Here is a 24,385-nt window from a genome sequence, read left to right as displayed (position 1 = left end):
GGAGCCCGTTCCTCTCCTCGCACCTCTCCAGCCAGCTTCTATCCAAACATCTTCAGCTTCAAACACAATTCTAGAATGGTAGAATTAGATTCTGGAAGACCCAATCTGCCCAGGACTGACTTCCCTTTCTCCGCACGAACTGACATCAAAGCATCCACATTATTTCATACTGGTGAAAATATAAGCACTTTTAACAGCCCAGATCAAAATTGGAATGGAAGTGATTTTCACTGCCATTAGGCCGGCTAACTCATGAGGACACCTCTGCACGGTGGGACCAGTGAGACCAGCTCTTGGCTAAGACAGGCGCAGGCATCACCTACAGGAGCCCCTAAACATCCCAGAGCTTGACCAGTCACTGAACCACATTAGATGCTGCTCCTTTCGAGTCCCACAAACCGGATGAGGCACCGCCAGGAGAGCGGAGAAAACATCCATGCCTACTGGTGTCAGGAACCAGGACAGGCAGCCCACGCCGGAGAGAGAAACGCCAAGTTGACAAGTGTCATCAAGGAATATCGCGTGACAACATAGTCCGAAACACAACCACACGGCCAGGAGTCCACCCAGGGAAACACAGCCACACGGCCAGGAGTCCACCCAGGGAAACACAGCCACACGGCCAGGAGTCCACCCAGGGAAACACAGCCACACGGCCAGGAGTCCACCCAGGGACACACATAAGGAGGAACTCTGTGGTGTCTGAGGTTTCTCTCCTGTGCCGGAAGTCACTCCCTGAGCACACCCACCAGGGTGTGTATCACATCACATAAAGAAAACTTGTCTAAACCTAACATAAACCTGACAACCGTCCCATGAATAAAAGTTCGTGACTGGGACTGTAAAAGAAAGGTACAAAAGAGCCTAACGGCATATGAAAGATGGAAAAACCTGAATCATTTAAATATGGTTGTCATCTGCGATGAGCTACTTCAGACACTGAAAATTATTCAAAAATTTGAATCTCAGGTATACAGGGCCCCCCTCTCCCCAGACAGGGTTTCTATGTAGTTTTTGAGCCTGTGCTGGAACTAGCTCTTGTAGACCAGGTTTGCCTTGAACTCAAAGAGATCCATCTGCCTCTGCCTCCCGAGTGCTGGGATTAAAGGCCTGAGACACAACGCCCAGCCAGATGGCACGCAGGACTTTAAGGTAGAAAGGATATGTTGCTGTATTGACATCATCACTTTTTAATTCAACACTTCGTTTTGAATTTTTTTCAGAACTACAGAAAATTTACAAGAACATGACAGTGACATCCCACTCCGTGCTTAGACTTAAGCATCACAGAACTCAGACCTCACGCCCTCTCTCGCATCTGTGTAACACACACATCCTTCCGTGGCTGCAGACCACAGTCCCTTCTGTCAGGACTGTATACCTTCTAAGAACAAGGGCTTAGATTAGCCAGTGGGCATGTCTGTGTGGGGCTGTCTCATTAAATGACGAAGGATGATCCAGTCCACTGTGGGCAGTACCATTCCCTGGGCGTGTGATCCTGGGCTTTTTAAGGGTCCGGGAGCAAGCCAATGAACACCGTTCCTCCAAGTTTTCCTCCTTCACGATGTAACTTGAATTCCTGTCCTGATTCTCCTCAGTGACAGCTATGACCTGTGAGCTGAAAGACACCCATCCTCCCCTAAGTTGCTTAGGATCAGTGCTTTGTTTTGTTTTCACAGCAACAGAACAAAACTAAGACAGGTTAGAACTAGAAGTGTTTCAGAACACACGCATAGAGTTTACCAGCTGAGCTCCAAAAATCAGAATTCAGAAATGTTCCACAATCTAAACTTTTTGAGCATGATGTTGAAGCTCATAAAGTTTCAGATTTCAGAGCATTTTTCACTGCAGATTTTCAAATCAAGGATGGTCAACCCATTTTCATATTTACCAAATTATCGTGTACAGCAGCAACAACTTGCTTTTTCTCCAATCAGGACTCGATTCTGTACCACACACTGCATGTAGTTGTCATGGCCACCTGATCCTGGGATGGTCCATGGCCTGTATGTCATCCATTCTCCTAACATGCCACGCCCACCTTGATTCAAGCTTGTCTGTTTTTCCATGTTTGGACTTCTACAACTAAGGTAGAACACAGGGAAGGACCTGGCTTTTTCCTTAGGTTCCATCCCAGTTTGAGAGGCACAAGATGACAGCTTCCTGTTAAGTGGTGATGTCCCCTGTGTTATCATGCTGGCTGCTCCCCTGTGAAACGCTAAGGGATCTGAGGGAAACCATGGAAATTGGAAACAGCGCATCATATACAAACCGTACACCTCTTCAACTTGCTTCCTCCATTAATCTGATTTGGAAGCACAGACATTCACACTCTGTGGGGATCACATACAAACCAGTGTGACTCCCATATGGCACTGGGATCACCTCCCCCTCCCCAAGTCCAACTGTGATGATTTGAGTCTGAAATGGTCCCACAGATTTATTTTGAATGCTTACTCCCCAACTTGGGGTGGAAGCAGAATCTTTATGGGGTTGGGAAGGGAAGCAACTATAAGAAGTATAAGTCTTGAGAGTCAGGGTTCTGGAGGTTACAGCCCAGACTTCTAGTCTAGACCAGGCCACTCTGTTTTCTGGTCTACCACAGCCTAAGCAGTTACAACCACAGGTTGCCCCCACAAAAGACTAAACCACTCTGCCACACCTCCTCTGCTCAGATGTTCTGATCCCTCAGAAACCATGAGTCAAAGCAAACATCTCAGCCTTTAAGCCATTTCTGTCAAGCAGTTTGGTCACAGCAATGTAAAAGTAGCTGATCCAAACCACAGTCAATAAAAGAAACGTATGAATTACTGCCATTATTTCTGTCTTACAGAGGCGGCTCAGGGGATTTAAATGGGCCAATTGATACTGGGTTAGGTGACAATTCAAGCCTAAGTGTGTAGTTACACATACCCTTTGCTGACACCATGGCGTCCTAAGAGTAAGTAACCAATTACTGGGCAGGAGAAAAAAAACAGACAGACCTGAGACTAGGTCATGTCTGGATAATTAGACCCACAAAATGCAGGGCTGGTCAATATAAAGGAACACAAGAAGGCCAGAATCAAGCTCCAAGAAAGCCAAGCCTGAGCTAAGATCCAGGTTCATAAGAAGGTATCATTTAAACTACTAAGTTAGGTTGGGCAATGGCTCAGTGGGTTAAGAATGCTTGCTGAGCAAGCATAAGGACCTGCATTCAATGCCCAGCACCCACATAAAGCAGGGCACAGGACACAGGGCACATGTGGGCCTTTAACCCCAAGACTGTCAGGGCCAAAGAAGGAAACCACTAGGGCTTGTCTGGCTCCAGGGAAGAAGGAAGAAAGTAAGAGGGCTTGCCCCATCTCAAGAGAAGGAAGAGACAGCATGATCCCTCATATGCTGTTCTCACTGTGTGTACCCACACACGTGTGCATCCAACACACACACACTACAGAGCCACCATGACTTGCTAATAGTGAGCACACACAGACCTTCCCCAAGCACCTAGGCCTCCCTGTGTCGAGCCAGAAAGGTGGTAAACGTCTGCATGGAGCCTACCTGGAAGGAACAGAGACGGCCTAAATAAACAGATTCATTAAAAATATCACAACAGAAACGAGACGTAAGAGGTTCAGAAAGCAAACCCAGGCTTACCAAGCTTCCCGTAGGGGAAATGGAGTTGGCCCTGGGTTTTGCATCTTTAGAGGGTAGTGGGAGAAGCTGGCCCAGACCCATAGTAGGCACTAGAAGTGGGCACTGTGAAAGGGAGATGAAGGAGTTGACTGGAGAGTAATGCTAAAGAAAAGGATGGTGAGAGGGCAGGGACGGGTTGTCACGATGGCAGTCGGGAACACAAACCTCATCTACAGAAAGCAGCCTGGAAGTCCATTAAATGTGGCCAAGGGGATGTCAGCACACAGGGGGAAACAGGCAAGGTCTTTCCTGAAGGGAGGTTCCAGAATCCCTTTTCATCACTGTTGTTTTATACAAACAAACAAACCCACTACATTCATAGGCACTGGGTTTGCTTTTACTTCCCATCGAGTTATACAACCTAACTATTTTCATTTATTTATTTTTGGTTTTTCGAGACAGGGTTTCTCTGTGGCTTTGGAGCCTGTCCTGAAACTAGCTCTGTAGACCAGGCTGGTCTCGAACTCACAGAGATCCGCCTGCCTCTGCCTCTCGAGTGCTGGGATTAAAGGCATGAGCCACCATCGCCTGGCTCTCTTTTCATTTATTAAGCTTCACAGATTGTTGAGAGGCTTAAAAGGAGATGGCCATCATAGAGTTAGCCTCACAGTGAGCTCAGCCAATAGAGAGCTTACCTTAGAAGCACAAGGACCTGAGTTTGATCCCCCAAACCCATAGAGAAAAATCCAGAGATAGCCGTCTGTGCTTGTACCCCCAGTGTCGGGGAAGCATTGGCAGGAGGATCCCTGGGGCTCACCTGACAACCAGCTTAGGCTACTTATGGAGTTCTAGACCAGTGTAAGGTGTCTGTCTGTCTGTCTGTCCATCCGTCCCTCCCTCCGTCTCTCTCTCTCTCTCTCTCTCTCTCTCTCTCTCTCTCTCTCTCTCTCTCTTTCTCTCTCTCTCTCTCTACGGCAGCTGAGGTTTTTATTTCTGTCAAGCAGCATGGAACAGGATGCAGGTTTCTTGAGTCACAAGCTGTCATATTTTCTTCAGTGCACACATGATTCATTTCTTGTTTATTTACTGGTTTTATTTTTTTAAATTCTGCAGCAAATCCACCACCATGAAGGTGGACTTAAAAATGCCCCAGCCTGAGAAAGATTGAGCTTAACCAAGCCCCTCTTCATCATCTCTCCCTCCAAGACGCTGTCTGAAAGTTGGCTTTATAGTTCCTGACACAAAGAAGCCCTTCTGGGGAAAAGGCCTTGAATATCTCCACTCTGTGCTCAAAGTAAGATTTTGACCATGACAAAATGAAAAGAAGCTACGATGACTGTGGCCATTATGAGGGCACTGTCACGAGACTTGCAAACCCAAGGACATTCTACACAGATCACATGGGTTTCACAAGGCAGAGCCTGGGGTCCACGCCTTCTGAGGGCTGCATTCCTCCTGAGAGACACCACAGCATGGTAGCTTAGTGTGCAGCACAGGTGGTTCATATGCAAAAGTGAGAACAGGAGAGAGAGAGAGAGAGAGAGAGAGAGAGAGAGAGAGAGAGAGAGAGAGAGAGAGAGAGAGAGAGAGGCAGAGACAGAGAGAGACAGAGAGAGACAGAGAGAGACAGAGAGACAGAGAGAGAGAGAGAAACAATGAATAGCTGAATACCCCAGAGCCCACATAACCATGGTTCCCGCTGGAGAGGACCAGGAGTGCCTCTCCTTGCTAACATTAATACAGTGCCCTCACAGACTGAGACTAATTTTGGGAGAGGCACTTTGGTCAGATCCCGCCACCCCGCGGGATCTTGCTGTTGGGGATTAATACCTTAAGTGTGTTCCTTTGGTTCTTAAGAAGGGATTGACTTTCTGCTCCCTTGGTAGTGCCAGTGTGTGCAAAGAGTTTTCAGGAGACAGATGAAGCCTTAGTAGGGGAAGAATGTGGGGAGCAATAGTTCTTGAGCTGTCTTCCCTCCAAGGCCACTGGAGGGAGGAAGACAGGCCCTTCCCAGTCCTTCATTGCCAGACTCATCTGAGCAGAGCCAGGGAGCCCACTCAGCGGCCTGAGCTTGAGTGGTAACCTGAAGTGTCAGTGTGTGCCTGCTCAGATCTACCTAGTACCTCCCACTGTGCAAGCCTCATGTCCCTCCCTCGGAGTGGCAGGCTCCACTGACCACCATGTCAGGGTCAGGCTTCTGCCTTTGGGTCTTGGTTCTACCTTCTGGCTTGCAAATGAGCAGGCTGCAGTCAGAGAGGGAGGTCAGCCTCCCAGCCAGAGCACAGCCCAGGAGCTGCTGCTCTGGATTCCACAGGGGAGCTGCCAGCCCTATGAGCTCTCAAGAACCCCGGGTTAGATCAAGTGCAAAGTAAACTTAGAGGCAAATGTTCAAAGCCATTTTCTAACTTCCTACTGAGCATGCAGTAGGTTTACACACAGCTGACTAAGTATAAACAGGAAAGAGGGCTCAGAAGTGAAACTCTCTCTCTCTTTAAAAAGGCTTTTAGCTTGAAAAAAAAAAAACAAGTTCACTGAGCAGTGGTGGCTCACGCCTTTAATCCCAACATTTGGGAGGCACAGGCAGGTAGATCTCTGAGTTAGAAGCCAGTCTGTCTACAGAATGAGTTCTAGGCCAGCCAGGGCTCCACAGAGAAACCATGTCTCAAAAACAAGACAAAACAAAAAGTTCAGACAGGTATAGTGTCCTACCCCTGTAATTTCAGCCCTTGAGAGGCAGAGGCAGGAGGACAGTGAATTCAAGACCGTCCTAGGCTATGTAAAACTATGTCTAAAAGAGCCAGGAAGAGAGGGAAGGAGGGAAGGAGGAAGCAGAGCAGAGACAGACAGCAGACAGACAGCGGAGGGGGGGGGTCAGGGGAATGACTGGCTTCCAAAGGAAGAAAGTACTTTACAACGCAATGACAAGCAGAGGCCAAACAGCAATGGTGCCAGCCAGGTGAGAAGGGGCAGTCCCCTGACACGGCCCAGAGTGACAGCCACACCTTAGTGTAATGCTGTAATAGGGATTACAAACCTGGAAATGCCACTTCAACTGTACAAACAACAAACTAAAACGGAAAACAATGGGCCAGCGGGATAGTTCAGAGGGTAAAAGCCACCAAATCAAACAACCTGAACTGGATCCCAGACCCCAGAAAAGGGAGAATTGAATCCCTAAAGTGTCCACAAATAAGAACAACGGACATGCACACACACGCACACAGAGACACACACACGTGTGCGCGCACTCCTCTTAAAAATGTAATCTTTTAAGTCTGAAAGGTACAAAACCAGACAGCTGTCAACCTGCTAACAGGGGACATGGGACTCTGAAGGGTTCTAGAAGTGCCCTTTGGAACCGAGTGGTTCCAGAGCGACTGCCCTGAGAGGCCTGGCAACCTTGGAAGGGACCAGGGGCCCCTGGCAGGAGCGCTGACATGAATTTGCAGTGACGCCACACCGTCGCCTGCCTTTCCAGTCTATTTCTTGTGAGTTAAAGGGGTTCCCCAGAGGCTGTGACATGCGCATCAGAGGGACGAACGACTGCAGATAGAAGCATCTGGTCTTCTGCTAGGAGCTAATACCAATGGGAACCAGTGTCATTCGAGCTTTTGAAGCTGTTTTTTATAAAAATGTATAATATCACATACACTAACAGTGAAAGGTGTTGGCATTATTTAAGAAAAAATACTTTCGGGGCTGGAGAGATGGCTCATAGGTTAAGAGCATTGCCTGCTCTTCCAAAGGTTCTGAGTTCAATTCCCAGCGACCACATGGTGGCTTACAACCATCTGTAATGGGGTCTAGTGCTCTCTTCTGGCCTGCAGGCATACACACAGACAGAATATTGTATACATAATAAATAAATAAATATTTTAAAAAATACTTTCTAAATTTCAGAGATTTAATTTCTTGTAAAGTGGCAAAATCTGTAAGTCATAAACAAAAGTTTCTTTAGAGGCCTAACACTGAAGTGTGCACTAGATCAGAGACTCTGAGAACTCCAAAGTCATGCCTGTACAAGGGTGTGCATGAAGGTTGCACCACTCCAGAGCCACGCCTGCACAAGGGCACGCATGAAGGTTGCCCGTGAGTAGATTCATCATGATACAACAGCTAAGTAAAGTGAGGAACAGTCCCACTAAAAAGTCCTCTCCGCTTAAATAGAATGAGGTAGGCCCAGAAAGTGGCCTGGTGCTAAAGACACTCACTGCCCAAACCTGAGGACCTGGACTGGACAGGGCAAAACTGCCGGGCTTCCAGGCCAGCAGACTAGAGCCTCGACAGGAAGAGCAATAGCTCACCAGGTAAAAGGCTCGCATGCCTGCCTGCACACGCATACACACACACACATACAGACTCTTTCTCTCCCAGTCACACACACAGACACACAGACACATGTGTAGTATGAGTATGAAAACATCTCCAGGGCATTAATGTGGATAAATGAACAACCTGCAGCACAGTGCACATGCACATTGTTTAAATCGGTAACAGTTTTGCTTTGCATGTGTGTTTACATGTGCGTGTGCTGCTGTGTGCACATAGAGGCCGGAGGACGACTCGAGGGGCTCAGTTCTCCCTTCCACCACGAAGGTCAAGGGGACTGAATTCAGGCTTTAGGTTGGCAGCTTCTTTACCCACTGAGCTGTCTCTCTGATCTGTTTAAATTTTATAATATAATATTGGTTTTTGTTTTGTTTTGTTTTCTGAGACAGGGTTTCTCTGTAGCTTTGGAGCTTGTTCTGGAACTAGCACTTGTAGAGTGTAGGGATAAGTGTCGCCCCGTAGGGGGCGTGTTCGCCTCGGGCCCCACGTTGGGCGCCATTCTGTTGTAATAGGAACGGCTGGGCTGCGTCCCCAGCACCCCGGCCGCCTGCTAGCTTATACCCCAAAATAACAACACACAAATTGTATTCTTTTAAACACTGCTTGGCCCATTATATCTATCCTCTTCTCAGCTAACTCTCGCACCTGGACTAGCCCATTTCTAATAATCTGTGTAGCAGTCTTACCGGGAAAGATTCTAGCCTACGTCCATCCTGGGTCGGAGCTTCATCGCGTGTGCCTCAGAGAGCAGAGCTATTGCGTCTGCCTGGGAGAGGGGAGCATGGTGTCTCTGAGCTCACTTCTTCTTCCTCCTAGCATTCTGTTCTGTTTACTCCTCCCACCTATGTTTTGACCTATAAGGCCAAGCAGTTTCTTTATTACTTAACCAATGACCTTCCTCCATCAGTAGAGCAGGCTGGCCTTGAACTCACAGAAATCCGCCTGCCTCTGCTTCCCAAGTGCTGAGATTAAAGGTGTGTGCCACTATCACCTGGCAAATTTTATCATATTGTTAAAATGCTACCACAATGATATTTTTCCAACAAAAAGAAGTTTAACATATTTTACCCATATGAGAAGTTACCTCTGGCCAAGAGACTAGTATTTGAGTATATACACACGTGAAAAGGGTAAGGGTTTAGCTTTTCCCACTATGTCTGGATCTTTAACAAATACACCCTAACACATACAGACACACAGTGTTTGGCAAATTACAGTTAACTGATATGGAGCGATTTCCTCTGGATTGAAACCATTCCTCTAGAAGGAAATCAGGGAGGCAAGTGGGACTCACAAACGTTCCGAGGCCCTGGCCTGGGAGTTATAAGCAGCGGACATTTGCCCTGGGAGCTACAATCCTTCCCAAACAGTTCCACCACATGGACAGGGAGCTATTCTCACTCACACCACTATGGGCCAGGAAAGAAGCGTCTGTCCCTTACACAGGGTTCAGCCCTGTACCCTGAGGGAACAAATTTGTCACCATCTCCCAGGACAAGCCGCATAACAGCTGGAAAGTTTCCCTAGGACTGCACAACAGTCAGTGGGACCTGCCTGCTGGGGCTGACAGCAAGGGCACAGTGGGGCAGTCACACAGCACCGCAACTGCCCACCACCAGCTCAGCACCAGGCCGTAGACTAACCACACTCTTTCAACCAGAATCTTCACCATCTGCTAACACGAAATTGTACTTTTCTTAAAAGAACTGCTTTAGTCAGGGTTGTCTAGGAGAACAGAGCCTCTAGGAGGTGAATATATATCCGAATTTAAAATTGTAATGATGGCCAAATTACATCTGAGACGCTGAGAACATGGTGGTTGGTCCTTGAGGCTGGGAGCCTCAATAGTCAGAACAGTCCTAGAACAGCTACTGTGCACTGGGGACCGGCAGCCCACTGTCACGCAGTCCAGGGAATAGCAACTGTGCACGGGGGACTGGCAGCCACTGTCAGTCAGTCCAGGGCGCCTCCGCAGTCCCAATCTGGTACCCACAGCCCAGAAAGATCCAACCACGAGGAAAACATAGGAAGATGGGTTCTAGGTGTCAGTGAGGGGATCAGCAGAAGCAGCAACAGGGCCGACCAGCTCCAGCCCAAGAGGGAAGGCCACGAGACAAGGGCAGGAAATAGCTTCCTCTGAAGACCTCAGCAGAGATGGGGAGAAGAAGGCACCCGAGAGGCCCCCCTCTCGCAGTAACAGAGCAAACTGTGAGGGACTCAGTGAGCCAGGTCACCTCACCCACCCATACAAATGAGAGACTCAAAGGACATCCTGAGAACCAGGAGGGACATAAGGAAGTAAGCGTCATGTCTGAACTGTGAAAGCAGCCTCCTCTGGCCAGCGCAACTAAGGGGTGTACAGTAATAAACCTGTTGATCTGTCCAAGATAAGGTTATTTGATAAGGTCAAAGATAAGGGCAGAAGCAGCTTTTATATCTGCCCTTAGCAGATTTTGGGGAATAAGCCTGCTAGTCTCCCAGAGGTCTGTGATCCTGACCTTCAGAGACTTCAGTCCTGCACTGCAAACAAATGGGTGCTCAAGGGCTATGACCTACAAAAGCACAGTAGAGAAGTGGGCTGAGGAAGTCCTGAGCGCAAGCTAGCAAGCCGCACTCCTCCATGGCCTCTGCTTCGGCTTCTACCTCCAGGTTCCTGCCTTCATTTCCTCTGATGACAGACTGATGTGGAAGTATAGGCAAAATAATCATCTGTCCCCAAGTTGCTCATGGTCATGCTTATCACAGCAACAGAAACCTGAAGGTGGCGCACGCCTTTAATCCCAGCACTCAGGAGGCAGAGGCAGGAGGATCTCTGTGAGTTCGAGGCCAGCCTGGTCTACAAGAGCTAGTTCCAGGACAGACTCCAAAGCTACAGAGAAACCCTGTCTCGAAAAACCAAATAAATAAATAAGAGAGAGAGGGGGGGGAGGAAGGGAAGGGAAGGGAAGGGAAGGGAAGGGAAGGGAAGGGAAGGGAAGGGAAGGGAAGGGAAGGGAAGGGAGAAACCTGAACTAAGACTGACTGCTAAAAACGCAATCACAGCAGCTGGTAGTAGTCACTAACAGTTCTGACCAAAGCATGAAGAGAAAAGGGGTAAGGGGTATACAGATCAGTGGTAAGGGCTTGCCTAGCATGCATGAGGCCTTGGGTTCAATGGAGGAAAATAACAAACAAAACCAATGAACAGGCCACTTTAACGACCCACGATGACTTCTTCCTGTGAACCATTGCCTTTCACACACTTTGCATCCTGTGCAGAATGAATGCCAACAGGTGGCACGCATGCCAGGTACAGCAACCACTGAGCTTCATGCTCCCCAGATTCTGATTCTGATGCGAAATGCATTTAATTGACAAACCAGCATAACCCAGTAAGAGAACAGTCAGGTATTACTGTATAGGAATAACCGCCCCCCCCCAAAAAAAAACAAAGCAGTGAAAAGAGCCCTAAAACAGATCCACCTACCCAAAGATAACTATAGGAAAATCACTGCCCATCAGTGGCCTAGTGTCTTAGTCAAAGTTATTACTGCTGTGATGAGACACCATGACCAAAGCACCTTGAGGAGGAAAGGATCTGTTTGGCTTACTCTCCATCATCACTGTTCATTACTGAAGGTCTGGGCAGGAATTCAAGCAGGGAAGGATCCTGGAGGCAGGAGCTGATGCACAGGCCACAGAGGGGTATGCTTGCTAGCTAGTTCCCAAGGCTTGCTAAGCTTGCTTTCTGAGAGCACCTAGGACCACCAGCTCAGGGATGGCACCATCCACCATGGGCTGGGCTTTCCCACCTCAATCATCAACTTAAAAAATGCTTTACGGAAGCACTTTCTCAATTGAGGCTCCCTCCTCTCCAATGACTCTAGCTTGTATCAAGTTAGCATAAAACTAGCCAGCACTCCTAGGCTTCCCAGCAAGTGGCAGTGAGAAGATATCAATACAAGTTTTGATATCGTATTGAAAGAACAAAACAGATCGAGTGGTAAATGTGAAATAAAATCACTGAAGATGGTCAGGAAAAAAAATAAACGGATAGTATTCTAGTAATAATGAAGTTGAAAAAAATAAAATCGGTTTTTAAAATTATTTGTACAATCATTTCTTTATCTGTGAGTGTGTGCGTGTGTGTGTGCATGCGTGTGTGAGTGTGTGTGTGCATGCGTGTGTGTGTGTGTGTGTGTGTGTGTGTGTATGTCAGAGGCGGCGTGTGCTTCTGTACACATATGGAGGTCAGAGTACCTTGGTAGTTGACTTTGCAGGAGTCAAGCCTGGACAGGTCAAGGCATGTGTTCTTATACTTGGCTGAAATACGAACTTAGGATCGCAAAGTCATTCTGGGAGATGAGTTCATCTTTCTGGAAACCGATACTGTTCTCATCTTTCGCTCAGTGAGGGGAAAAGGGAAGCATTTGCCAAGATTATTACAAGCAAATGTGTCAGAGCTGAATCTTAGTGGCTGACATAGGGGACTGTTCAGCTGATGTATGGTTGGACTACATTATGCTACGGGGTTCATTCCGCCATTAGAAGCCAGCGAGGGGTGAGATGGCTCTCTGAGCCCCAGGCCCCACATGAAGGAAGGAGAGAAACCCCTTTTGCATGTTGTCCTCTTAGCAACACTCATGCACGTGGTGTGGCACGTATGTACCCACACAGACACACAGACACAGTAAGTACATGGAAGCACACAGAACAACAACAATCAAAAGCCCAACAAGGTGACACTTGTGTTACGACATAAAAAGTACCCCTGATGTGGGAGTGTCATATATCAATCTGTTGATTTCATTGGTTAAGCAATAAAGAAACTGCTTGGCCCTCATAGGTTAAAACATAGGTGGGAGGAGTAAACAGAACAGAATGCTGGGAGAAAGAAGCTGAGTCAGGGAGTTGCCATGATTCTCCCACTCCAGGCAGACGCAGGTTAAGATCATTCCTGGTAAGCCAGCTTGTGGGCTACAGCAGATTATTAGAAATGGGCTAGTCCAGGTGTGAGAGCTAGCCTAGAAGAGGCTAGATAGAAATGGGCCAAGCGGTGTTTGAAAGAATACAGTTTCTGTGTAATTATTTTGGGTAGAGCTAGCCATGTGGGCGGCCGGGTGCTGGGGATGCAGCCCCGCTGCTCCTGTTTCAACATACCCCAAATGTACTAAGTAGAGGAAATAGGTTACTGTGGCATGGGCCTGCCTAACAAGTAGGATGCATACACGAGGCTGCGAAGGGAGAAGAGGGCCTATGAAGTTCCCACTTATCCTCTAGAAACATAGATAAAGTCAGACACCTGTGCCAGAGGGCTTTCCTGACCTCCATACCCTCTTCCAGGTGCTTTGATGCTGAGTGTGAGCTGAGGATGTGTGAGCCCAGGATGTGCAAGCAGAGGATGTGAGAGCTGAGGGTGTGCGACCAAGGGTATGCGAGCTGAGGATGTACCCTGAGGATATGCGAAGGGAGGTTGTGCAAGCCGATGATGTGTGAGCCAAGGACGTGTGAAACAAGGACGTGTAAGCCGAGGGTGTGCGACCTGAGAATGCTCAAGCTGAGCTGAGGGTGTGTGAGCCAAGGATGCGTGAGCTGAAGGTGCGTGAGCTGAGGATGTGCTGTTATTGGAAAGCTAAGGATCACTCTCAGCTCACACAGACAGCAGCTCTTTGCAGATGATGGGACAGCTAAGGGACAGGATTATCTGGCCTCACAGACCCCTCCCCGTTGGGGAGGTCTGGTAGCAGGCAACTCCACAGCTGTGAGAGCTACTTGCTGTCATCTCAGCGGGCTGAAAATCAGAGCAGACAGGCGGAGTGGCCAGCAACCTCAAAGCCTTCTCTGAGACCATCCAGCACACACTGCACAAGACTGAAGAGAGGTGAGAGAGGAGCAGGGTGAGCGCCCATAGGGCACTTGGCACCAACTCTCCCTTCTCCACCCCCAGTTCACAATTCCATTCCAACTGTCTTCCACGGAGTGAAGCATTAGAAGCAACCACAGCAGCTGCCCAACTGAGCTCTGAGTTCTTACATTCCGGGAAACTACAATCTTCAAAATGTGATCCAGGACTTGGAAGTTAAGAGCATTTCTGAGCAGCTCCTTCCAGAGGGTGTGTCTGTAATTGTCCTCACTGTAAGGTCAGTTAGGACCAGTGAGCAGTCCCAGCCCCAAGTGTCTGCAAAAGCCACCAAAGCTACCTCATTCATGACACACTCTACAGTCCTCAGGAACAGATCAATCAGACTAAGTACTGGCTATGTGACAGACACATAGACAGGCTATGTGACAGACACAAGTATTCCAGACAAGAGAGTGGGAGGGGTAGGGGCCAGGAGAGAGTCACTCAGCCGTGCTTGGAGCTGCCAAGTCCTGCCCCACACTCCCGGGGCTGTCCTTCCCAACAGTGTGGTGGGCAAACTGCCTGCTTCATTTAAACAGCTCCACCATCCTTGGTTGTTGTGATTAAGGTTTCCATTGCTGTGATAAACACTGTGACCAACAGCAACTTGGGGATACAGGGTTATTTCAGTTTACAGTCTGATGTCAGCCTCTATCACTGAGGGAAGTCAGGACAGGAAATCAGGGCAGGAACCTGGAGGCCACGGAGAAGTGCTGCTTCCTGGCTTGCTCCCCGTGGCTTGATCAGCCTCCTTTTTTATACATCCCAGGACCACACACCCAGTGGTAGCGCTCTGTCCAGTGACCTGGGACCTCCCACATCAATTATCAATCTGGTGCGGGCCTTTTCTCAACCGAGGTTCCCTCTTCCAGGACCCCAGCTTGTGTCAAGTTTTCATAAAACTAGCCAGCACACTGGGGTTATTACAATTATTACAATATTCATTCTCATCCTTCTCTTGGGGTTTTTTTTTCATTTGATGGCACACCGTTAAACTGCACAAAATTAATCCTTGATTGTGAATACTGATCTCCTAGGACTTTCTGTGGGGGTTCATTACACACCTGTCTTCCCCTCCAAAGGCTTGAGCGCTCAGAAGACATGGCCATCTGCCTGAGTGTTCGCCTAAGAGCCAGCCAGCCTGGTGCTCAGGAGTTCCCTCTGCCTTATCCTGAAATCACACGGGTGGAGGAATGTCACCTGGTAGCAGATTAGTGTCCAGTGGGATGGTAAACTGCTGGTAGAGAGGGTCATGCTTTGAATCCTTTCCAATCCCCCACAGTGCACAGTGGAGCACATACACAGCCTAAGCAGAGTCTTGCTGGCTGGACCCACTCCTATGTCCCCCAAGATGCCTCTCACACAGTACATCCATCTGGACCTGCATAACAGACCCCAGCTCCAGGTGCCTCAAGAGTCCTTCTAGAAGGGGGACTTCACAGAGAGTGACCAGCTCCTCCCTGTTGGCCTCTGCCCACACCAGGTGTCCAGGACTTGCATCTTTATCACAGGGACATTTATTCCCGGGATTCTGATGCCTGGCACTTGGTTCAGTCCATAGCTGGAAGCCACAGAGACTATCATCAGCCTCCAAGCGACTCTGTGGTTTCCCTTTCAGCGGGATCATCCCTGCCCGAGAACCAGGAAAACCCACAGCTCACTCTGCACCCTTGCTTCAGCGACTTTCCACCACAGTGTCAAGGAGCTGCACCAGCCATACCCTTCCTTTTCCGCCCAAGCCCTGCCTCGACTCCAGCTTCCACCGGCACCTCAGCTCACTCAGGTGTACAGACGGCCTCGCTCTCTTCTCTCCACAGCCCATTAAAATCTAGGTACCCAGCTGTTTCCTATTGCTCCCTCGTCTCTCAGAAGGGCTCCCCTTTCCTTCCTCCACGCAGCCCCCATCCATGCACAAGACCTCAACTGATGCCATAGCTCAGGGCAGTCACATGTCCAGATCCTCACTCCCTTCCTACATCCAGAACCAATGTACTCTCACTATCACTTACTGAGTGCTGTTTTCGACCAGTCTGCCAATCAATGGCCTCCCAATCCCAGGTGAGTGAGCAGGTGCCTCTCTGTAGTAACCTGACCCAGGCCCACATTACCCTAAGCTCCTAGAGCCTCCCCTCCCTCAGCGAGCTCCCCCCCCTTGGCTGTCACAGCCCCCTGACAAGCCTCTCATTTGGGTCGCTCCACACTCCACCCACCCTGGCACAGACACTCTACAAGGCCCCACCTGCAAGCGCCCCCACTCTCCGCACACACACACTACTTACCTGCAATTCACACACTGAATGTCAGGGTAGCTGGTAAGTAAGACCACTCACTCTGGCTCATGATCCCGCCCCAAACACTAGACTTTGGATTTTGCATAACTATTAAGATGAAATGATAGTTTATATGAAGAAGATTAAGTCATTTCTTCAACTTTCATTCACAGCAAGGCCTAGGTGAAGGACCTCTTCCACCTCCAACGGTATTACTCCCCATCACACACCACCCTAAGACAGGCCCCAAGGATCAGTGAAACACTGTACACGGACCGCTTGTCTTTACATCCTTCCTGGAGCCACTAGGGAACTTCCTTGGTGTGAAATTTTAAGTGACTGACTGCACAATTTCTGGGGAGAGGAGTAGGAAAAGACACTCTTGGAACGTCTAGCTGCAACAGGCTGGATGTGAACTCCAAGCCACAACCATGGGGCGGGAGACAAAGGAACTGTAGGGAGGATGCTAGCAGGGTCAACAGATTGCATATAGGCAAAATAAGTCTTTAGTCTCAAATCCGGTATGAGCAGGATGGCTACATTAGGAGGGGCGTGAGGAAATGCCGGCTGTGTGCAATGAGATCTCCCCTTAGCGGGTCCTGCCAACCCCAGACAATGCCAGCCTAGCCCAGGCCGCCCCTGCGCCCCCGGCCTCACCGATGGAGATCTCCTGAGCGAAGGCCAGAGAGATGAGCAGCAGAGGCAGACCCACGGCGATGCATGTGACCATCTTATCCACTGCTAGCTCCAGCCGCAGCCCCTTGAATTTGGGCTCGGTGGGCTCCTTCAACAAGAAGTCCGAGAACACGTACTCCGTGGCCAGGTGAGCGATGGCCATGGTTACGGCGCGCCGGGTGCCGCAGGACTGACAGCCGAGAACAGGCGCGGGTGCTGCCGGCAGCCGTGGAGAGGCGCCGAGTCCTCGCGGTCACCGGCCCGGCTCGCGGCTTCCGCTTTCCCTTCCCGGGCTCCCGGGCGGGCCCAGCATCGCACCGCCTAGGCAGTCTCGGGGCTACCGCCTCGCAGGGACCGCACGGGAGCCGCAGCTGCGTGGGACCGCCCCCAAGCTGCGCAGGGCGCACGAGCTCCTGAGCTGTGGCCGCAGTGATCGCACCCGGTGCTCAGCCCTCGCGGCACCAGACGCGCGCGACACCAGGACTTCGGCCTCTCTGCGCGCGCAGGGGCAACAAGGAGCCGGGAACAAAGCACTTGGCCCCAGTGGCCACAGCAGCTCAGGGAGCCGAGCTCTTCCGGAACCTGCGCGGGGAAACCGGGTTCCCAGGCGAGCAGTTTCCGGAAGCGCGCTTACGCGGGCGGGGTGGGCGCGGCCACACCAGGACCCTGGAGTTCGGACTGGCGAAGGGTCGCCCCACCCTGTTGCCCTCAGGACAGACACGCCCCTTCCATCCCTCTGCTCCCAACTCTTTAACACATAAAAATTTTTAAAATGTGTTTTTTTTTTCTTTTCTGTCTTTTTTTTTTCAGTCCTTTCTGTTGGCAGCCCCTTCCCCTGAGCAAGAGCTAACCCCTTTCTACGCCTTGCCCACCCTTGTGTGGGCGTGTGATGCTGAAGATGAACCCAAGCCTAGCTTACTGCCCAGACCACCAGCGCTCTACCACAGCACCACGCTGCAATCCCGCTTCTGTTAGAGCTTCAAGGAACAGCCTTTAATAATCAGGCGATGTTGAGCGAAAGTATGCTGCAGAGACGGTCCTGGACTTTTCCGTAGTTCAGTGAGGGAGAGAGAGAGAGAGAGAGAGAGAGAGAGAGAGAGAGAGAGAGAGAGGGAGGGAGGGAGGGAGGGAGGGAGGGAGGGAGGGAGAGAGAGAGAGAGAGAGAGAGAGAGAGAGAGAGAGAGAGAGAGAGAGAGAGAGAGAGAGAGAGACCAGTGTGTGACTGGTCTCAGGCCCAGCCCTCTCTGCTCAGTCCTGGTGCTGCAAAGCAGTGGCCAAGGCCACAAAGGAGTGGGTCACAAAAGGTGGGTGTGTGGTGTTGAGTACCTACAGAGAGCTGCTTCTGAAAGGAGATAATGAGACAGTCAGGAAATGCTCCAACCATTCGCTGCCTTGAAAGGTGAAGGGGCAGGCCTGGACAGCTTCTCTGGGTGTGTACATCAGCAGGATCTCAGGGGTAAATCCAAGGCCCACATGCACGCACCTCCCCACCAGACTAGTCCTAAAGCCTTCAGAGAATTCACTCTTTACCTCGACCTCAGCTGCTGCTGACTTCCACATTCCCCAGGCCATAGCTGTTGGTGCTCGTCCCAAGACAGAAGCCTGGTGCTTCAATTTTAGCTTTCCCAACTCTCTTGACAACTGCCCCAAGTAAGTCTGAATTTCTGTGCTTCTCTTTGGCAGATCTGACAGCTCCCCACCCGCACAACCAGTAACAGAGCCCCAATTTACTCCACCGCCAGTTGTCAAGTGTGAGGAAATAAAAGTGACATACTCATGCTTTAATTAATTTCATCCAAACAGTCAAAAACCGAATGACTGTCGCCTAGAATGTTTTTAAGTGGCCCAGTTCCCACTCCTCTGTCCATTCCTCCCAAGGGTGTGGTATGGGACAGTGATGGGCTAGGCTAGCGGGGCATAAAAGGGTGAGTCTGGGGCAGGTAGAGCGGGAATGAGTGTTTTCAAGGAACCAATAAGTCATAAATGTTCTTCTCCCTGTCAGGGTCAACGCATCCAAGAGGGGAAATGACCTCTTTTGGGGACCATCTCATGGCCCGCCCCCTAGTTGGAAATACTCTTGGTGCTTCCCTCCCAACTCTCTGGCAGCCAGTTCGCCCTGGGCAGGTGATAGTGGTTCCTTGGATATCTGCTCTGTAATCACACATGAAACTTCGGAGTTTCTAGGTTGAGTCTCGGTAATTTTATAAACGACCTTCTTTGCTGGCAGGTTTTGTGCATTGGTTAGGACATCAGTCAAAGACTGATGAACTTAAAACAGAGACAAGAGAAGCTACTGGGAACTGGGAAGAAGAGAATGTGACACTCATATGGGGTCAAAAGTGAAAAGACAAGCACAGAGTCTGAAGTTTTTTAAGTAGGCAGTAGATAGTGTTTGGAGGGAAGTAAACAGACAGGTCTACCTTAAACACTCCCAGCAAAATCCCAGCAAAATTCTTCACAGACCTCGATAGAACGGTACTCAACTTCATATGGAAAAACAAAACACCCAAGATAGCCAAAACAATCCTGTACAATAAAAGAACTTCTGGAGGCATCATAATCCATGACTTCAAACTCTACTACAGAGCTACAGTGCTGAAAACAGCCTGGTATTGGCATAAGAACAGACAGGAGGACCAAATGGAACCAAATAGAAGACTTGGATATTAATCCGCACACCATGATTTTTGACAAAGAAGCAAAATACATAAAATGGAAAAAAGAAAGCATATTTAACAAATGGTACTGGCATAACTGGATATCAACATGTAGAAGAATGAAAATAGATCATATCTATCACCACGCACAAAACTCAAGTCCAAAGGGTTCAAAGCCCTCAACATAAAGCCAACCACACTGAACCTCGTAGAAGAGAAAGTGGGAAGTACACTTGAACACATTGTCACAGGAGACTACTTCCTAAATGTAACCTCAGTAGCACAGACACTAAGAGAATTAATAAATGGGACTTCCTGAAACTGAGAAGCTTCTGTAAAACAAAGGACACGGTCAACAAGACAAAACAGCAGCCTACAGATTGGGGAAAGTTATCTTCACTAATTCCACATCAGACAGAGGTCTGATCTCCAAAATATGCAAAGAACTCAAGAATTGGTCATTGAACAAATAATCCAATAAAAAAATGGAGTACAGACCTAAACAGAATTCTCAACAGAGAAATCAAAAATGGCTGAAAGACACTTAAGTAAATGCTCAACATCCTTAGTCATCAGAAAAACGCAAATCAAAACAACTCTGAGATTCCATCTTACACCTGTAAGAATGGCCAAGATCAAAAACACTGATAGCAACTTATGCTGGAGGGGTTAAGGAGTAAAGGGAACACTTCTGCATTGCTGGTGGGAGCACAAGCTGATACAGTGTGGCAATTTCTTAGAAAATTAGGAAACAACCTTCCTCAAGATACAGCAATTCCACTTTTGGGTATATAACCAAAGGATGCTCAATCGTACCACAAGGACATGTGCTCAACTATGTCCATAGCAGCATTGTTTGTCATAGCCAGAACCTAGAAACAACCCAAATGCCCCTTGATAAAGAAATGGATAAGAAAAATGTGGTACATTTACACAATGGAGTATTACACAGCAGAAAAAAATAATGACATCTTGAAATTTGCAGGCAAATGGATGGATCTAGAAAACATCATATTGAGTGAGATAACCCAGACCCAGAAAGACAAACATCATATGTACTCACTCATAAGTGGCTTTTAGACATAAAGCAAAGAAAAAACAACCAATAATTCACAATCCCAGAGAACCTAGACAACAAAAAGGACCCTATGAGAGACATCCATGGATCTAATGTACATGGGAAGTAGAAAAAGGCAAGATCTTCTGAGTAAATTGGGAGCATGGGGACCTTGGGAGGGGGGAGGGGGGAGAGGAGAGGAAGGGAGGGGAACAAACAAAACGTAGAGCTCAATAAAATCAATAAAATAAAAATGCTCACCCTTCTGAACTGTGCTGAATAGGTTGGAATGGGGGCTGCAGGGAAGAAGCTTTCAATGTGTCCACGAGAAGTAAAGAAAGCCTCCGGCCGAAGGAAGAAACAAGCGGTACACAAAGGCATGATAGTTGAAGGAGTCATTTTTCTTACTCCAAAAAGTCAGATGAAAAAATATCTGGCCTAGGCCAGCATTCCTGGGCGAAAACCAGAAGGCAAAAGCCATGAGCCTAGTGCTTGGTTTGTCTCTTGCTTGCTGTGTGGCCAGGATATTTCATTAGAGGGCCTCAACTTGTCACCCAAATAAGGACAGTCCCATAGGTTCACCTCAGAGATTGTCCTTAGAATCAGTGGGATACCAGAGGAGTGTAGTGACACAAACTTGCAGTCCTGGCACTTGAGGGGCAGGAGGACCAGAGTTCAAGGTCACCCGTGTCCACACAGTGAATTCTGGGCAGCCTGGACTTCATGAGACCACCTGAGTGAGGGTGCCATTATTTAAAACCTCTCCTCAATTGCACACTCTTAGCATAGCAACCTCAGGGCTTTAACAAGTCAAGTGGAAGCATAGGCAGCATGGGTTTCCTCTTTTTTTCTTTCTTTCTTTCTTTTTTTTTTATTTTTGAGACAGGGTTTCTCTGTAGCTTTTTGGCTCCTGTCCTGGAACTAGCTCTTCTAAACCAGGCTGGCCTCGAACTCACAGAGATCTGCCTGCCTCTGCCCCCCGAGTGCTGGGATTAAAGGCGTGTGCCACCACCACCGGGCGGGTTTCTTCTTTTTTTCAAAATAGACTTTAGATTTTCATTTAAATTGTGTCTGTGTGTGGAAAGCAAAGTCTAGTCAGAGATGTTCTTCTCTCATTCCACGTCCTATTTTTTTAAGATATGTTCTCTCACTGACGCTGGAGCTCATCAGGTCAGCAAGACTAGCTGGCCAAGGAGTGTCTGCCTCCCCAGCACGGCCACTACAGGCACGCGCCACCATGCCTGGCTCCTCTCATTGCTGCTGGGGATATAAACACGGGTCCTCATATTAGTGGGGCAATCACTTTGCCAGTTGAGCCATCTTCCCAACCCCAGATTTCAGTTTGGTTTTAGTTCATTTTCAGATTTTCAAAAGAGTGGTAAAAAGATTGGGAGTTCTTATATACCCACTCCTGTACTCAGAGTCTCCTTGTGTTGTCAGCTCGCAATAGAATTCATTATTGGCTCCAACAATGAATCACCATAGAAAGACTATGTGTGTGTGTGCGTGTGTGTTGGGGAGGGAGGGAGGGAGGGAGAGAGAGAGAGAGAGAGAGCGCGCGCTTCTCATGTCCTTTGTGTTGTGATGACGTTACCTTCTGATAACTATAAGTGGCACTTGGGAATAAATGACATCAAGTCTGCCCTGCCCCATCCCTCTCTGGCAGCAGAGTGACCCAAGGTGGGGTGTGACCTTACAGGCAGCCTCCCAAAATTCTGGTTTGCTTGCTTGACATCCTTGGCATCTGATTACAAGGTCTTTAGCAATGAAAACAGTTCAAGTCAAAATAGTCAAGCTCCCCAGGCTGTCTGAGCTATGCACACATTCACGTACTCCTTGGAGAAATACTTGCTGAGCAACTGCTGTGGACTGCATGGCTGCCTGCTCTGCAGATGCAGCAACTGCTGTGGACTGCATGGCTGCCTGCCCTGCAGATGCAGCAACTGCTGTGGACTGCATGGCTGCCTGCTCTGCAGATGCAGCAACTGCTGTGGACTGCATGGCTGCCTGCTCTGCAGATGCAGCAACTGCTGTGGACTGCATGGCTGCCTGCTCTGCAGATGCAGCAACTGCTGTGGACTGCATGGCTGCCTGCTCTGCAGATGCAGCAACTGCTGTGGACTGCATGGCTGCCTGCTCTGCAGATGCAGCAACTGCTGTGGACTGCATGGCTGCCTGCTCTGCAGATGCAGCAACTGCTGTGGACTGCATGGCTGCCTGCTCTGCAGATGCAGTAACTGCTGTGGACTGCATGGCTGCCTGGCCTGCAGATGCAGTAACTGCTGTGGACTGCATGTCTGCCTGCTCTGCAGATGCAGTAACTGCTGTGGACTGCATGGCTGCCTGCTCTGCAGATGCAGTAACTGCTGTGGACTGCATGGCTGCCTGCTCTGCAGATGCAGTAACTGCTGTGGACTGCATGGCTGCCTGCTCTGCAGATGCAGTAACTGCTGTGGACTGCATGGCTGCCTGCTCTGCAGATGCAGTAACTGCTGTGGACTGCATGGCTGCCTGCTCTGCAGATGCAGTAACTGCTGTGGACTGCATGGCTGCCTGCTCTGCAGATGCAGTAACTGCTGTGGACTGCATGGCTGCCTGGCCTGCAGATGCAGTAACTGCTGTGGACTGCATGTCTGCCTGCTCTGCAGATGCAGTAACTGCTGTGGACTGCATGGCTGCCTGCTCTGCAGATGCAGTAACTGCTGTGGACTGCATGGCTGCCTGCTCTGCAGATGCAGTAACTGCTGTGGACTGCATGGCTGCCTGCTCTGCAGATGCAGTAACTGCTGTGGACTGCATGGCTGCCTGCTCTGCAGATGCAGTAACTGCTGTGGACTGCATGGCTGCCTGCTCTGCAGATGCAGTAACTGCTGTGGACTGCAAGGCTGCCTGCTCTGCAGATGCAGCAACAAGCAGAACAGATCAACAGTTCTCACTTCCAGGGCCCTTCCATAGCCACCAAAGATACAGACAAAACTGACACTAACAGACAAAATAATTATGTCTCACTATTAATGTTGCAAAGCAGAACACCGGAGATGGAACACAGCAGAAGTTGGGACCACACTGGGGAAGGCAGTCTGGGGAGCTCGTGTCTAAAGTTAAAAAAAAAAAAAAACCTAAGAAAGAGGAATAAGATCCTAGAGGAAGCAAAGAAAATAAAAGTCACGGAGAGGAGCCTGTGCAAAGACCCCGAGGCAAGAAATCCTAGAAGTAGTGCTGATAAAAAGCTGAGCAGAAGAGAACACAGGAAGCTGGAGAGGTGGGCGTGGGTCCCACCATGCAGGGTCTCACAGACCTGGATAAAGAGTCTGGAGCAATTAAAAGTGTGATGGGAAGACGTTAGCGTACTCACCAGGGAGTGACCTGATGAGATTTGGAATGGCATAGCAGCAACAGACAACTCTGTGGAAGACAGCGCATGGAAGACATGGGAATAGCGTTGTGCAGGGAGCTGTTGTAATGACCCGTGGACCTGCAATCCTCTGACCACGGCATGCATGTTATGGCACATCGGTCAGAAACAAAGAGACCAGCTAGCCGGGATGTGACCAGCACCCAGCCTTCTCTCGCGCCCCCCCCCCAAAGACGACGCCCACAATCAGCCGGAAGCAGTCTTGAGAGTTCGCTGCCCCAGTTCCTTTGGGCTGTGGTGCCTGGTCTCCTGCTTTTTAATTATAAGGAAGACCTGGGAATGTTGTGCTTTCCTGTCACTTTAAGAGACAAGCCACACCCATTCCCTTCCCCATCCGCTGAGGCAGGCTGATCTTCAGCTTCCGGCCTGAGCTCACTCTCTTTTTTTCCATCTTCCTCTCGGAGAGGCCTCGGAGAGGCAGCTTCGCTTCTGCCTCTCTCCCCACTTCTCTGCTTCCCCCTTCTCTGTCTCTTTCTCCTCTTCTCT

At 49.2% G+C, this 24,385-nt stretch overlaps 1 protein-coding gene across 1 annotated transcript in view; it reads right to left on the bottom strand.

The window, feature by feature from the left end:
* The window catches only part of Panx1 (pannexin 1), a 43,452-nt gene extending 26,106 nt beyond the window's left edge, over positions 1–17,346 (bottom strand). Inside the window, exon 1 of the mRNA XM_075966807.1 lies at positions 16,753–17,346. Coding sequence (XP_075822922.1) covers positions 16,753–16,933 — 181 coding nt within the window. The 5' untranslated portion in view covers positions 16,934–17,346. The remainder of the gene's footprint in view (positions 1–16,752) is intronic.
* Positions 17,347–24,385: the final 7,039 nt, after the last annotated feature.

This window comes from Microtus pennsylvanicus, chromosome 3, assembly GCF_037038515.1.
Source record: "Microtus pennsylvanicus isolate mMicPen1 chromosome 3, mMicPen1.hap1, whole genome shotgun sequence".
NCBI classification, from domain to species: domain Eukaryota; kingdom Metazoa; phylum Chordata; class Mammalia; order Rodentia; family Cricetidae; genus Microtus; species Microtus pennsylvanicus.
This window is presented reverse-complemented; position numbering and strand designations above follow the sequence as displayed.